At 40.6% G+C, this 17,517-nt stretch overlaps 1 protein-coding gene across 2 annotated transcripts in view; it reads right to left on the reverse strand.

Annotated features, from left to right (window-relative positions):
• Positions 1-17,517, reverse strand: part of ST8SIA6 (ST8 alpha-N-acetyl-neuraminide alpha-2,8-sialyltransferase 6) — a 115,878-nt gene that overhangs the window by 15,621 nt on the left and 82,740 nt on the right. For both annotated transcript variants that reach the window (XM_073677461.1, XM_073677460.1), the window contains exons 2-3: positions 12,328-12,381; positions 6,447-6,530 (exon numbers count right to left, since the gene is read on the reverse strand). In XM_073677461.1, coding sequence (XP_073533562.1) covers positions 6,447-6,530; positions 12,328-12,381 — 138 coding nt within the window. The remainder of the gene's footprint in view (positions 1-6,446; positions 6,531-12,327; positions 12,382-17,517) is intronic.

Below are 17,517 nucleotides of genomic sequence, written 5' to 3' on the forward strand. Positions count from 1 at the left end.
AGGTGCCGTGCTTGAACGAAGATGGAGGGAGCATCTGTGCATAAATAATGAACGCCAAAACCTTGAATCGGCGAGCCCACATGACAGCCAACGCACGGTCATTAGTGGACCAAAGACTGGGGTGACACCACATCCGAGAAAATCTATCTGATTATGTTAATCTCACTCTCATCAGACTTTGAGTAAAGTTTGATCAGAGTTTGATCTAATTTTCTCGGATGTGGAGAAGAAAAAAAAACATTTCTCCATCTTCTCCCTTCTGTCGGTCCGTGAAGATGTCATCCAAGTCCGAGTTTTGTCCACGGACCCATAGACATGAATAGCCGAGTTCAATCCGATAATAATCGGATGCCACTTCTGCATGCTGAGATTTTTGCCTCGGACCGACTCGTGCACCGCCCCATAAAATAACATAGGGACGAGTGCTATCCTACAAAACGACGGACAGCACTCGTCTGATTTTTACAGTCGTGTGCACGATCCCAAAGGACACAAAAAGTAAATTCCTTCAGTACCGAAAGTCTGAGCAGGTGGAATTAGTCCTTGGGGCTCATGTGGCCACAAATAAAGATTGTGTGGCTTATTTTTCCATGTACATATCACTAAGGACTTCTTGATCATCTCCATTTTTTTGCCTCTTGCTTAAGAACCTTCATCCCGTTTTTTGTGGGACGAGTTGTACTTTTGAATGACATCATTCATTTTATCATTTGATGGACTGGAAAGCAGGAAAAAAATTCCAAGTATGTAAAATTTGCAAAAAAAAAAGTGCAATTTCAAAATGTATTTATTTATTTTTTATTTACCATGTTCACTATATGGCAAAACTGACCTGGCATTATGATTCTCCATGTCAGTACGAGTACGCAGAAGATACCAAACATGAATAGTTTTTTTTTTATTTAAGTGGTGAAAAACAATTTACTTGTGTCGCCATTTTCCAAAACCCGTAACACTTTCAATTTTCGAGATATGGGGATGTGTGAGGGCCCTGAGCGGATGTTTTTACTGATACCATTTTGGGATAGATACAATGTTTTGATCGCCTGTTATTACATTTTCTTGAAATGTTGCAGTTGCCAAAAAACGTAATTATGGCATTTTAATTTTTTTTCTTGTTATGACGTTTACAGATCTGATTAATTTACTTGATATTATGATAGATCACACTTTTACGAATGAGGCAATACCAAATATGTATATTTTTTTATTGTTTTATTTTAATTATTGGAAAAGTGGGGTGATTTGAATTTTTATGTTTTTTTTTTAATTTTTTCATATTTTTAAAAATATTTCTTTTTTATTATTTTTTTTACTATATTTATAGTACATTAATCTGCGATTGTTAGATCACTTGTGCTATACATAGCAGGGCTTCAGCTCTATGTATAGCAAAAATCACGATCTCCTATGAACGCCAGCTATCAGCCAGCGTTCTCAGTAGGATCGTAATGACAGGCACGGGGTCATCAGCAGACCACCGGCTGTCATGACAATCCATTGGTGCCCCACGATCACATCACGGGTGCGCCAATTGGTGCATGGAACGACACGTCCCCCTGTCGGCGTGTGTTAAATGACGCTGTCAGAGATTGACAGAGGCATTTAACAGGTTAACACCCGCAGCTGTTAAATGCACATGATGGTTGATTAAATTATTTTTGGCTTCCACATTGGAGGTTTAATAACTTTCTTCTTTTGCCATTTCTAATAAAGCATTTTCAATTTGGGAGAAACATTTTTTTACAATTTTTTTTTTGTATTTTTAAAACATTGTTTTAGCTTTTTTAACTTTATATTTTATTTGCAACTTAGGGACTTAAACTTCAATGCGCTTGATCAATAATACCATATACTGAACCTAACAGGTATACAAAAGACAGCACTCCTGGATTCCACTTCTAGGCCCCTGGCTATTGTACCAACTCACTGGCACCTTGTGGTTTTATAGTATGTCTAAGAAGGTGGAGTGAGAGTGGGAAGCTCCTTCTATCAACCACTTAGTTGCTGCAATCCATTGGATGCTGCAGCATCCAAAGCTATGTTCATATGCAGTTTTTTGAGTTTATCAAGTGGAAACTACTTTAGAAAACACTCCTTTTTTGGGAGGATTTTTTATTTTCCAAAAGTTTTATTTTCAAGAGTTTTGAATAGCCTCTTTCTTGAAAAAATTTTTTTGCAACTTTTTGATTTGACAGTGACTAGTTTGGAGCAGATTCTATCAGGATTCTCTTCAAAAAAGTGACATGCACTGTTTTTTTTTCCAACCAAGATCTTTTCAAAACCCTTTCAGGATAAATAAATGCTCAAAAAAACTCCTTAGAAGAACAGCAAAGTTTCTTTCCCATTGAAATGAATAGGAATATTTCTTCTAGTGTTTTTCGAGGAGGGTTTTGGAGTGGATCCTCTATAAAAAAAACACCTCCTTAAAAACCTGTATGTGCACTTAGACTAATGCTATGTACACAATGAGTTTTTTTTAATAGTTTTTGGAGCAGAAACTGTCTATGTACACATGATTTCTTTTTCACGAGAATTTCACCGGGAAGATGTAAGGGAGAGACGCCGATGGCGGAAAAGATAAGTGCGAAAACACCGGTTTTGTAAAAGAAAACTCCAGCGACTGCACCGGCGTCTAAAGGACACTGTGTGAACAAAACCACTGAGCAGAAACTCTCACAATCCTCCTCCAAATCTCAAAGCTCCTTGAAAACTTTCCACTAAGTTTATGCTCCAAAAACTCAGGAAAAAGACTCCATGTGCACATATGAGTAGCCTAAGATGTTAACAGCCAAGAGCAGAGGTTGTCACAGCGGTGTTATTGGTGTGCAATACAACTAGCAACCGTAAGGTTATGTTCAAGACGTGCCCCCTGGGCCATGGGGTACCCGGAGCCGGGCCTGTAGATTCTGGGGGTTGTAGTCACCGTGGCGGTGACCCGGTCCGTGACCCAGGGCGGTCAAACCAGGGTAGTCTATGTGTATCTGTTATATATAGTCCGACTACGCCACCTGTGGAATGCGGTTATTGGGAACTGCCGCTGCGGAGCAGTCCGCTGAAGCTGGTGGTATGTGCAGCAAGGTGATGTAACTCCCCACAGGAGGAGTGGAGCTTCAGGGCAGCGTATACGGATGATGGTGGTGGTAGTGCAAGGTATCAGTAATGACAACACAGAGTCTTTGCAGTGCAGTCCCAGGGTCTTTACTGTTGGCAATTATATGGGCCCCAACGGGAGTACTGGCTAGTGATGAGGGCCTGATCAGTCTGGGAACAATCCTAGAGTCCTCCTGGCCAGGTGGAGTTGTAGGTCTGCCGTTCTGACTATACTCTTTGGCTATCCCGCTTATAGTCGTGTTGTAGCCCACGTCCCTGAGTGTAACGTGCTGCACTCACCCGTATGGCTGGCGACTCAGACCTTGTGGATTCCTCGCTCCTCTGTGGTGGTACGGGTCCTTGCATGTGGCTGAGCCTCCGGGCTTCTGTTGGGCCAGGAGACCTGCAATCTCCTGCCCTGCGGTATCTGCTCCTGGGTATTCAATCCCCACAGCCTCGGACTCCGGTGTCCGGTCCTCTGTGTATACTGGCCAGGACAAACTATCTCCAGCTCCAGTCCCGGGCTCCTTGCTCCTTCGTGTCCTGCTTGACTCCACACACTGACTCACTTAGACTCAGACTCAGACAGAACTAACCCCGCCTCCAGATCCAGTTACATAGGGCAGGATCCTCCCCTTTCTGGTCTGGGGCAGGAGGTGTTGCATGTAATGTGTTCCTGGCCAGGAAACTCCTGTTTTGCTCCCAGACATGGTATTACTACCACTGTGGCAACCAGACCCTCTGGGGTGCCACATTCACACTAGGCGTTTTTTCAGCGTTTTTTTTTCTGCAGCAAAACCTGATCTCTCGGCAGGAAAGAAGATGCGTCAAAAAAGCAGTTTTTGGTGCGTTTTTCAGGATCCCAAAGTTCAGCTTTGCTTCCACCTCAGAAGCATTAACCAGAATTACAAATGTAACAATGGGGGAGGTGAATTGTTCAGGAATAGTTTTTCTAAGACACTGGCAGTGCATTGAGTTTGTAGGACACTATTTATTTTCACACAATGGTCTGCCATTGAGTTGCTCAGAGATTGCTTAATTTCACACCTCCGTGGGCCACAGTTATTGTTCAATCTCACACCTAGCTCAGCCAATGTTTACATTGTACACATAACTAAATTAATTAAACTCTCCTAACCTAAACAGTCATCTCGGGTGACCAAGACAAGATGGTAAAATCACAAAAATAAATGAGTTTCACATAATGTTGTACTTGCTTTTTTTCCACTAAAAACGCAGCAATCCCTGATAGCTATGTTCACACTATGCATTTTTTCAGCGGTTTTTCACCACCTATTACTTTCAATGGGTAAAAAACACAGAAAAAACACTGAAAGAAGTGACATGCTGTATTGTGCAAAAAAACATGCATAGCACAAAATACTGAAGACACAAAGACCAATGTGTGTGCATGAGATTTCTGAAACCTCATACACTTTGCTGGTTCTGTAAAACGTAGCTGAAAATTTGCATAAAAAAAGGCTGAAAAAAAATGCCTAGTGTGAACGTGGCCTCAGTGATCACATGAGCTCAGCTCTTGAGCTCCCTTCATAACTCTGCTGAAAATTTACATCCGTAAGCGTGAGCTGCATAGGACGTCATGGGACAGGAAGGTGATAAATGTCATCGTACTTGGAGTTTAGGTTGATAAAAGAATTGTAGACTATATATATATATATATATATATATATATATATATATATATATATATATAAAAAAAAATTTAGCTTTGTTCCAAAAAACAGCACCACTGTTGTCTCCAGGCTGTTTGTGGTATTGCAGGCTAGCCCCATTAACCTGCCCGTGGCTCTGCTGCAATACCAGAACTGGAAATAGTTTAGTTTTTCTAACTCAGACAACCCCTTTTGGAGGATTAGAAGACGTCTGCATCATTAGCAGTGTAGTTTCTAGGCAGCTCGGCTCCCCAGCGAGCCTTTCCTATTTATAGTAACCCCGAATGCATTTATCACAGCATAATCAAATTGCTTATAGATCGAGGAAGGAATCATCTACAACTCTTCCTAGGAAACCTACGGGGACGACAGAGAAAAAAGGAAAGCTCCCACCAGGGATGTCAAGAACCTGTCAAGGGCCTGCTGGAGGTTCCTGAAAGTGAAGGGTCGGGCCATTTTGCCAGGGGTTATGTAATAAAGTGATTACAGTGCGGGTCACATCTGCTTTGCTTGTAATTACATTATAACTAAAGAGTATGTGCGACTTTCTCAGAAAACCCATCCTCCGAGCTATTTACAATATTAACTCCTGTCTTCTTGTTCTGCTTTTTGCAATCACTTTGATCAAATGACAAGAAAAAAAAGTTTCAGATAAAAAAGTGATAGCTGTGTAATAAATGCTTGCCTTACTAATTTTTAATGATGATGTGTCACCAGGTCAGAAGTGGCCAATTTTTGCTCTTATTTTATTCCAGCCGCTCCCTTGACTATTCCACTTTTTTTTCCTTATAAATCAGTCATAAGGTTCCAGAGATATGAGCCTTTTAATTTAGTGCTAAAGTTTAAGATTTTTACTATAGGGGCGTGGCTCATCGATCCTCTGGGGGGTGTCTTTGGGTTGCTCTACATAATTATCCTGTGAGCACCGCCCCCTTGGGAAACTAGAACTAAATAAAAATGTCCATATCTCTGGAACTGTATGGCGGATTTAAAGCATAACATAGTAACAAAGTTTTTAAGGTTGAAGGAAGACTAAGTCCATCTAGTTCAACCCATAGCCTAACATGTTGATCCAGAGGAAGGCAAAAAAAACCCTTGTGGCAAACACTAAGCTCCACATTGGGGAGTCCTTCCCGACTCCATACGACAATCAGACTAGTTCCCTGGATCACCACCCTATCATGGAATCTAGTATTTATAACCTGTAATATTATACTTTTCAAGAAAGGCATCCATGCCCTTCTTAAATTTTAATAGTGAATCACTCATTACAACATCATGCGGCAGAGAGATCCATAGTTTCTTACACATTCCTCACATGTATTAAAGCTGTCAAACAGTCGCAAATCATGCACACAGATTGACTAAAACATAATACCCGAGCACGCTGAAGATACTCGGCGAGCACCCAAGCATGCTCGCCGAAAGGGTTAACAGAACATACTCGCTCATAACTAGCAGGCACACAAAACAGTTGAAGAGGAATTTTTCGTAGCTTTCATAGCATTTTTCGGATGTATAAAATTCACAATGCCTTGAGGACGTGTTGCTCATTGCAACCAATCCAGTCTTATTTTTCAGTTTAGGCAATGGAAGCTGAACGATGGGTAACACATCCTCTTTTTCTCTATGTCTTGATGAACGAGGCTTAAAGTTCTCATTGGAGAGATCATAAAGTACCTTTTCCTCAGGGACACTGACAGGAGGCGATCCAGGATGTCTCTGCAGAACACGTTGGTCGTGTAATTGTTCTGTGCAGGAATTCTGCAAAACGAACAAAAATCAAAAAAGTAATAAATATAACTAATAAATTTCATGAATAAATATTTATAAATATCATGAATATAACTAATTCACGACAATCCAACCTACCTAGGACTTTGAGGTAAGTGAACAATGGCTCTTTAGCTATTGTGTCCTTCTAAAATCTAAAATGAATCCATGAAACAACGGTTCCCATGGATGTGTCGCCTCTTAAAGAGTCATACTTTACAGTGGTCCTCCGCTCTAAGAAGGGGAGATCTTACGTGGGCGACCCCCCGATATATGTTATTTTACCAGATTAGGCATTCAGATTTAGATTTCCCCAAATGGCGCCAAGAAACTTTTTTGGAAACTTTCACAAACATTAAGAAGGTAAGTGAGTCTTACCAAAACTGAGGTGGGTCCTTGGCCAAAAAACTGTAATGTTAATAGGCAGCATAAATGAGTTGAGGAGCAACTTTACCCTTTAAACCCTCCCATCGAAGGCGTCGCCCCCAGCCAACAAGTCTCCTACTTTGCACTGATGAGGAGCAAGAGGACCTGAAACAGCTGTCTGCAAAAGGAGATTCTGGTTTGGCTTTATGTACTATGTTACATGGCAAAGCTCTTTAAAGGGTTGATATTGACACTGGACCCTGTTTTCTACGTCTGGGAAGAGGATATTTGCATATGAAATTAGAAAAACATGGCTTTTTTCTTTCAGAAATGGCATCCAATGACTGTGCTCTCCAGCAATCCTGAGAACATGGCTTCCAAAGTCCTCTGTGTGAATGGAGTGGATACAGTTTCATTTTCTTTTATGGTACTGATGGAACAGCTTCCTCTGCCAGTCCCATGGACGGAGCGGTGGTCACACCTGTGCATTTATTATTTTTTAAAAGTAAGAATGAAAATGTACGAATAAGGTATTTTTAGTCTTATTAAAGTCAGAAGACCCATTACCTATCACATTCTTATCTTATTGTTAAAGGGTCTGATTCATCAATGCATTTTTGCAATTTTTTTTAACTTTTAATTAGTGACTTGCTATTTTCCACTGTAGGGATTTTACTCACTTGGATGCGATGGGAGGCAAACAGGAGGCATGTTACTTTAAATCTTCATGTTAGTTTATTAGCTCATAAACTCGGCAAAAGTAAAGAAATACAAACAGCCTTTAGTTCAGGCAAAAAAAAGTAAAATGTCCATTAAGCAAGTCTCTGCTTAAGCCAATCCTGTGGGCACACAGGCTGGGTAGCGTTCTGCTCACTAGCTCAGTCCGGCGAAACAACACACAGGAGGCCTTCTCCCTCCAAACACACAGACCATGTGCCAAACAACGGCATCCATTTTATAGATTGTTAACAACACCCAGAGGTGAGGTGTGTGGGTAGCTGGACCAGCCCAACTCTCCAAGCTACCCATAACCCGGTCCCAGGTGCACCAATCAGTCCTCTTAGTACTTACATGCACTAGAGCAACAATCCGGGTTACATCACAGAGGACAGCCATCTCTGTGACACATACCTCCCATCAACTATGCGACCATTGGCCACCTTACATCACCTTTTAGGTTTTGAGACTTTTTTTTAGTTGTCTTTTCTCGTTTAGCCAATTTTCAGATTTTAATGCCAATGTGGTTTTTCCACATATTTTTGGCTGACTCATCAAATGCAACTTTTTAAAAAGTCACTAAACTTTTCGCAAATGTACTCCAGTTCCCCACTAGAGTGATGTTTTTTGCACGCCAGAAAGGTTTGCACAAATGTTGCATCATTTTGTGAAACATGACATTTTTTTTCTCTAAGAAGGTACAAAAAGGTTAAAGACAAAAATAAAGAGCAAAATTCTGGAACTGCGTGCGCCATTTCCAAGAATTTGGTGCAAAAACTGCAAAGAAATGCCACAAGACAAAAAAGAAAGTAACTTAAAAAAATGAATGATGAATCAGGACAAAAATCTTTTGACTTCTAGACCGCATTTACGTTACTTTTCAACTCGCATATTTCTTAGGGTGGGAAAAAATGTATCAGCGAGCATCAAATTGCTCCAATGTAGAAAATATACAGAAACAGTTTATACAGAAGTATAGAAGACCACCTCTTTAAAAGACCACCTCTTTTAGAAGACCACCTCTTTTAGAAGACCACCATTTTTAGAAGACCACCTCTTTTAGAAGACCACCTCTTTATCCAAAACAGATTTCAGGTGACAGATTTTTGGTTCCAGATGAGAGAATCGATCCATAACAAATCAAAATCATGAAGAATTTCCCCAAAACATCAGATTCTGGAGACTCTGAAAAATTTTCGGGACTTGATTCCCACAAATCCAGCAGAATAGTGACCAGCTGGCAGCCATTTTGCTTGAGACTTCAGAGGACTGAGGATGGGATAAACTAATAATACACATTATACTCACCTGTCCTAAGCCCTCACCTGTCCTAACGCTGCTGCCTCTTCTGCCGTCACTGATGTGCATTGACCCCCACATGACTTTGTGAGGCCAATGACTGGCATCAGCCCCTGAGGAACCGAAGATTGTAGTGGGGAACCGGGGAGGTGGACGAGACATCATAAGGACAGATAAGGGCATTGGACTGGTGAGTATGACGTGTTTTATTATTTTTGGCCCCTTCATTCCCCTCTGTCAATTATGTTTTGGGATCTGGAGAGACTTCAGAGCGTAATAAATGACGATAGGGCACTTTTTGATTTAATTCGAACCAAATCTAATCTGTCAGCCAAGCCAACAATGTCGGGAGATTCTCTCTTCCCTATCCCCCATATATTATGCATAAAGACCCATCTTCTTTAAGAAGACCACTTTCAAAGTTGGAGACTTAAAGAGGTTTCCCTGTATAGACTGGCATTGAAATAGTTAAACCAAACAGCACACAGATGGAGGTTCCCAGAGTGCGCGAACAATTCTATTCCTTCAGTTGTCTTGTAAAACAAAAGCTGTTCTTTTCTGTACCATTGGGAGCCTCATAAAATAACTTTACAAGAGTGTTGCACCCTACTAAGATCCACGTAACGACAGGCTCCATTGTGGCGGCTAATGGGAAGCACATTCCTTATGTACTTCTCAAACCCAATAAAAAGTAACCGGAAGAAAGAAAAACATCCAGGACATTTCTTTCTTTCTCATTCACCAATTACCCATTGCCTCCACTTTTGTACGAGGGTCTCCCAAGAACTTTGGCTGGGGAGCATTGCTGTTATGGAGAGGAGAACCCCAGTGTCTGTGCTACTTTATTGTCATTGGATAATGGACTGAAAAGTAAGTTAACACTGGGGGGTGTTGGTGGTTAAGTTAACACTAGGGGGGTGTTGGTGGATAAGTTAAAACTAGGGGGGTGTTGGTGGATAAGTTAACACTAGGGGGGTGTTTGTGGATAAGTTAACACTAGGGGGTGTTGGTGGATAAGTTAACACTAGGGGGGTGTTGGTGGATAATTTAACACTAGGGGGGTGTTGGTGGATAAGTTAACACTAGGGGGGTGTTGGTGGATAATTTAACACTAGGGGGGTGTTGGTGGATAAGTTAACACTAGGGGGTGTTGGTGGATAAGTTAACACTAGGGGGTGTTGGTGGATAAGTTAACACTGGGGGGTGTTGGTGGATAAGTTAACACTAAGGGGGTGTTGGTGGATAAGTTAACACTAGGGGGTGTTGGTGGATAAGTTAACACTGGGGGGTGTTGGTGGATAAGTTAACACTAGGGGGTGTTGGTGGATAAGTTAACACTGGGAGGTGTTGGTGGATAAGTTAACACTGGGGGGTGTTGGTGGATAAGTTAACACTGGGGGGTGTTGGTAGATAAGGAGCCACGGGTGCTGGGTGCCAAGGGGCTGCGCCAACCATTCATAGAAAAAAATATATAAAGAAAAATACACACAATAAAAAAAGAAATAAAACCCACACCACCCACACCAAACCATCACCACCAGCCTGTTATCCGAGAATACACAAATTATATATCAAAACCAAGAAAACTAAAAATTGGAACTTTTTATTTCTTTACAAATTTGCAAATAAAAAAAGCATACATTCATTTATTTACAGAGAATAAGCCCAAAAAACAAAAAAGATTGTTCTAAACAAAAGTGTATTACAAAAAAGCACTACGGCCCTGATTCATCGTTAACTTTGTGCCTGTTTTTTTCTATTTTTTTGAGTCTTGTGCCTTTTTTTAGTTTGCACCCAATTCATTATTCTATTTGAGCCTTTTTTAAGTCTGTTTTATATGTGCCCGCCTGTTTTATTTTTGTTTTCCGCTTTGTTGGCGGAGTTTAGCGATTCCAGATGTTTTTGCCTGATTCATCAATTGCGACTTTTTTTTTTAAAAAAAAAAAAAAGTCAAAAAATTTGGCACGATTTCACTCCAGTCCCCACCCTGGTGTATTTTCGAGTAGCCAGTTTCTTGGCACATGTGTTGTGACTTTTTGGTGCCAAAGTGCGACGTCTTTTGGAAAAGTTGAAAAAACAGTGCAACGCAAGAATAAAGCCCATTTTTGACTTTGCATCAAATTTAAAGGCAACTAATACCACAAGACAAAAATGAAAAATTATTTAAAAAAAAAACCAAAACACAAAAGATGAATCAGGCCATGTGTGTAATCCAAGAAAAAAAAACTAAGGGGTTAATAAAGTAAAAAACTTTTTTTTTTCCCAAGGGTGAAGGAAAATCTAGCATGTCCAGTTTAGAACATTGATAGGTTATTCAGAGCTAAAGCGGTTTTCTGTCTCTTTCTTTGCACGTGGCCCCAGCGTGGTGAAAATAAAAAATCATCTTCTGATCCCCTGTCGATCCTTCATCTCACTGGCAATGTTCCTCTTCAGTCTTTTCATCCAGCACGTGAACACTGCAGCCAATCGCTGCCAATGTCCCTCTCCAGTCTCTTCTTCCAGCATGTGACCACTGTAGCCAATCGCTGGCAATGTCCCCCTTCAGTCTCCTCTCCTTCTCTTCCAGCATTTAACTACTGCAGCCAATTGCTGGCAATGTCCCCCTCCAGTCAGTTCTTCCAGCATATGACCACTGCAGCCAATCGCTGCCAATGTTTCCCTCCAGTCTCTTCTTCCAGCATACGACCACTGCAGCCAATCGCTGACAATGTCCGCCTCTAGTCTCCTCTTCCAGAGTGTGACTACTGCAGGAAATCGCTGGCAATGCCCCCCTTCAATCGCCTCTCCTTCTCTTCCAGCATGTGACCACTGCAGCCAATGGCTGGCAATGTCTCCTTCCAGTCTCCTCTCCTTCTTTTCTGGAATGTGACCACTGCAGCCAATCAGTAGTTGCAGCAAGAAGAGGAGAAGAGGCTGGTGGAGGACACAGCCAGCGGGATGGAGGAGCAGAGGATGATTGGAAGGTGAGTATATGCTATTTCTATTTTTTTTGCCACACTGGAGTGAGTAGAAAAACCCAAATCCCTTGTTCACAACCTTCTTCAATTAGACAAAGAAGAAAGTAACTGCTAGGATGGTCTCTCTCTATAGAGGAACCAACAAGCATTACAAATACAGTTTATTCTTTTTAATGCAATGCCTTATTTGCCCTGTGGTGGCGCTGCAGAAAATCTAAACACTTGCTGCCATATTCCCCCACATGTCACAGATGATCAGTAGGGGCCTCTCCAGCTGGATAATCTATGGCCCTCGCAACAAAAAGGGGAATTAAAAAGCAACCAGTCCCTTTTATCATCTACACGGGTGGCTGACCTGTAAACTCTCCCTTGGGCATCAGACATCCTGGGCATCAATTCAGAATTGAAGCAACGGAAAAAAAAAGGAAAAGGCTGAAGAGAAGACTTACATGTGGTTGACTTCAGGCTTCACCAATCCCACTCTGGTGGTTATATTTCCAGGCCTGTGGAGAAGAAGCGGAGATCACATTCAGGTATTGATTGATGTGTTTGGAATGCTCGTGATCATCACTCGATACTTTGTTACTCGATGTAAAACACCGGAAAGAGAGCGGCTTGTTACACCATGAGCAGATCAATACTCTCAACTGCTTTATTAGCTTCTATTGTTATTCACATTTTAGGCTATTATTACTCATTAAACGCCAATTAAAACAGCTGGTTGAAAGGTTTTTTTTTATACGGGTTGATAAATTGTAATGAACAACGATCAAAGATCTAAGAAATCAATTGGCTCTCGTTAGTAAAAGTGATGTGTTTTACTATGCACGCTATCCTTGGTATGAAACTCTTCACATTATTATTGGCAACATATCCCTCCATTTACATGAGTAAATGTACTGCCCAGCGATGGGGAAAAGAAGACAAGATCAGCGATCATCGAGCAAAGTATTGGTAATTATCGATCATGGAACTTGAACATTCCGATGAAAGACGATAAAGGAGGTAAAGGGTCCTGACATAAACTCACTGGGGAAGACAAAATGTTTCTGGGTTTTCATGTTTTGGAAGACCTCTGTCCTCCGGTTGCAGTTTGTTTGTAAAACCCTCCCTGGGAACAGTGCTGAGTCTCCGCCGCTGCTCCAATGGGCTGTGATTGTCTGACGTCATGTCATCAGCGCTGCAGCCAAACAATAAGTTCAGTGGCTGGTGCCATCAAATCAGTGATTGGCTACAACACTGACATCAGTTCTGCAGACTGTAATAGACACTGTGAGCAGCGGTGGAGACATGGAGACTCAGGGTTGGACCTGAGGAAAGTGAGTACAGCACAGGGGTATTTTTTTGTAAAGGGAGTCCATCACCCCCAAAATGCATTTTAAATAGGTTATACAGTATTGTAGACGACTGGTACAGTGCCTAAGACAATAACTTTTAATTCACATGCAAATGAGGAGGCTTCGGTACACCCTTGGCGTGGCCAAGAGTTTAGTGCACTGTTATGCCTCCTCATTTTGCATATTGGAGCCCTTCCCCCACTTCTGATTCACAGTGCTCACTTTCCTGAGTGAGTACTGTCTGAATGCTGCCGGCTTCTGGCCTCTCGCGTTCTCCTCCGTCTCATTCTTCTGCACTTTTGGGTATATCAGTGTAGCGAGTAGCGTCAGAAAAAAGGAGATGGAGGAGAACATGCACGGCCACATGCCGGAAGGATTCAGACAGTGCTCGTTTCTGGAAAGCAAACACTGCCAATCAGGAGCAAAGGAAGAGCCCTAATATGCAAATGAGGAGGCAATATGGTGCACCAAACTCTTGGTCACACCAAGGGTGCACCAAACTCTTGGTCATACCAAGGGTGCACCAAACTCTTTGTCATACCAAGGGTGCACCAAACTCTTGGTCACACCAAGGGTGCAGCAAAGCCTCTTCATTTGCATATGAATTAAGTAATTTTCTCAGGCACTTTAATAGTAACAGGTACAGTGCTAGTATGGTTGTTATAGGGTCTAAGTCCACCTACAACACTGTATAGCGTATTTAAAATGCATTTGGGGGATGACGGGTTCCCTTTAATGCTAAAGTCCAGGGACATAATTAAAATTGATTAATAATTTAACATAATTAAAAAAGGATTCCACAAACAGCAACACTAGTGTGCAAGAGGCTGGGATGCCATACAGATCATACTGCTTCTGGGAGAAAAAATATTTTCCAATCTAGGACAACCCACTTATTTTAGGACATGTCAACGATGCCACATATAAGTTATATGCACAATATGGCACAGTCTGACAATGCTCCTTTCTAAGGTCAAAAACAAAAGGTCATGGAAAATGCTGATCCCTGGAGTCAGACATATCGATAATATGTCTTACTGTGTCTAATACCTTCATTTACTATATTACCTCCCACCTTAGAACTGTAAAAATGCAACTAAATGTAATAATATCCTGCAGAGCTTTACAATTAGGGAGGGAAGGAACAGATAAAATGATGATTAAACAATAAAAAATGAAAAAACAATGAGAGGGGAAAATGACCTTGCACATAAGAGTTTACAATCTAAATATTAGTTCTTTGAGACTAGCGGTTAATGACTGTTTTTTTTATGCTTCTTGTTGATTAAGGAAAAAGTACTGAAATTTAGCATCCAAAGTGCTAATGGTACTAATGAGTTAATATCTAACAAGCTTCAGATAAAGGAATCTCACTGCAAACAGATGAGGTGGGCAAATCTATGATTAGGTCTCTTTGTAGCAAGGTCAGCATGGCAGGATTGTTCAAAAGAAAGACTATGTTAAATATATGTTTGACATGTATAGGTATGTTGACTATGCTTTTCACATGTATAAATAAATTTTAAATTTGGACTAGAGCAAATACCCCCAAAAAATTAAATACACAAAAATATTTTACAACAACTAAACTAAGTTCCCTGAGAACACAAGGATGTAAAGGAATATTATTAGCGTAGCTTTTTCTAAAAATTTTTGGAGTATGATTTCAGTCAGCCATGACAAGTCATATGCATAGTTATGTTGACTATGCTTTTCACATGTGTAATTACATTTTAAATTGGGACTAGAGCAAATGCCAAAAAAATATTTAAATACAAAAAAATATTGGTTTTACAACAACCAAACTAAGTTCCCTGAGAACACGAGCACGGGGATGTAAAGGAATATTATTAGCATAATTTTTTCTAAAACTTTTTGGAGCATGACATCAGTCAGCCAAGATAAATCATTATTAATAATGATGGCACAGACCCTAAAGAAAAAAACTGTAGTCTTGTGGTCAATGGTAGTTAGGAAGATAATACTGAAATTCTTTATCCAAGAGGTGCAGGATGGTAATGGGTTAATATCTAATATGTTTCAGTCTGCCTGTAGCTGCCACTACATGGAGGTCAATGCATACAGATGGCATTGGACATATCTGTGACTAATAGCACTATTGATAGCAAAGTCACAAATAGTAGTAGCCAAGAACAGAGAAACAGGGCTGGGATCGTTCAAAAGAAAAGTTCTGGATATTTTGACTATATGTTTGATGTACAGAACAGACCAAAAGTTTGGACACACCTTCTTATTTAAAGATTTTTCTGTATTTTCATGACTATGAGAATTGTACATTCACACTGAAGGCATCAAAACTATGAATTAACACATGTGGAATTATATACTTAACCAAAAAGTGTGAAACAACTGAAAATATGTCTTATATTCTAGGTTCTTCAAAGTAGCCACCGTTTGCTTTGATGATGCAGTTATCAAAGCAAACGGTGGCTACTTTGAAGAACCTAGAATATAAGGCATATTTTCAGTTGTATCACACTTTTTTAAGTATATAATTCCACATGTGTTAATTCATAGTTTTGATGCCTTCAGTGTGAATGTACAATTTTCATAGTCAAGAAAATACAGAAAAATCTTTAAATGAGAAGGTGTGTCCAAACTTTTGGTCTGTACTGTATATAATCTTTTTTTTTTCATTCGGACTAGAGCAACGCTTTAAATAACAAAAATATTGATTTTACAACAACCAAACTAAGTTCCCTGAGAACACAAGGATATAAAGGAGTATTATTTGCATAATTTTTTAAACCTTTTTGCAGCATGATTTTAGTTAGCCTAGATAGATTATTATTTCTAATGTTGCCATAAACTCTACAGAAGAAAACCTTTGGTACATCATAGTATGGATGGGTAACGTTGATTTCCTCTAGGAGCCATAAAGAAAAGTTTCTCTGTAAGAGGGGCTTCCGTTCCAGCATGCATTGCATGGTTAACAGTTTATATAATACTAGAGCTGCTGCAGCAGTGGAAATGTACAGCCAGAAGCGGCTTCCCACAAGTCTACGGACGTCCTATTGTACTGTCATTTCTTCGATTAATATCCAATTATGAAACTTAGCCTGAAGCAATTAAACTGAAAGGGCCAAGATGGGAGCGCGGGTATCCACTGAGCAATATTGAGCTGCATCTACTTAATGAAGATGGGGAGTTTTGCAATTCCTAAGTCGTCTGCATCCAGGGTGTGATGATTTAAGACCTGACCACAAAAGAAACAAGACAAGCTAGTGAGCTGCCGACAGGCGCCGGGTCATAAACCCAATGGTGCTTAAAAACAAATGATACATTAGAAGTGTATTGTGCAATGGCCCGGAAGGTATAAACTGTATTACTGCAGAAATTATAGGACGTGTTCACATCGCTGCCAGATCTGAATACAGCACTTGAGATTTCATGTACTGAACACATTCTGTTTGGTAATGAAAATTGGGAAAAAAGTCATTTCCAACATGTTTATTCTCAAGGACAAGAAAGTATATATTTATTTGTATCAACATACATCTTGTTACACTTTCTATTTTTACAATTTTGGGCCATGTGTTGTAAAGCTTAGTAGCCAAATGGGCAGCCCTGATTTAAAAAAAAAAAATCAGCTTAATTTAGTAAATTATGCAATTTATTAATATAGGATTCTCCAATCCTTCAGTGGATTGGGAACCTGTCTTGCGGAGATGAGAAAGGAAAGGTGGCCACTCACGCTTCATGATTTTTAGAACTCCGACAGAAGTGAGAATGATTGACAACCTATCCATTTACAACTGTGTTAGGCGGGGGCCCTGTCCGGCCATAATTTTCACAGATTGGAATATTTCTTTAAAGGAATAATTAATATAAACTGATAGAACTACCCTGCCTTATCTACACCTTCACTAGAACAAAAGAGCCATCATTGCCCCACCCATCATCTCATCATCTGCTCATACTGTCCCAGTCTATACGGCAAAGCTAACAAGTGAGCTATAGGAAACAAAAATGTGGGGCAGTACTCCTTGGTCCGCTGCCCTCTGTTATGCTCCACGTTAGGTTTTGCAGGTCAACCGGTATGGATCAATAACATCATGTCCCTAGCCCTGTTTAAGACCCATTGACACACACACACACCTGTTTCTTGGGAGTGAGACTCCAGTGTTCCTTGTTTGGTATGCTCCGTTATCTGTACTACTGTGTCATTTATCCCTGCTGGGTTCCACTCCATGTGTCTGTCTGCTCCTGAGTTTCCAATTTGTCCTAGTCCCCCAAGATGTCCTCTGGAAGCAGCAACAACGCCTGGGGTTCGTATGCCCA

The sequence above is a fragment of the Phyllobates terribilis genome, unplaced genomic scaffold, assembly GCF_046119375.1.
Source record: "Phyllobates terribilis strain yellow unplaced genomic scaffold, ASM4611937v1 Scaffold_4__5_contigs__length_816908805, whole genome shotgun sequence".
In the NCBI taxonomy this organism is placed as follows: domain Eukaryota; kingdom Metazoa; phylum Chordata; class Amphibia; order Anura; family Dendrobatidae; genus Phyllobates; species Phyllobates terribilis.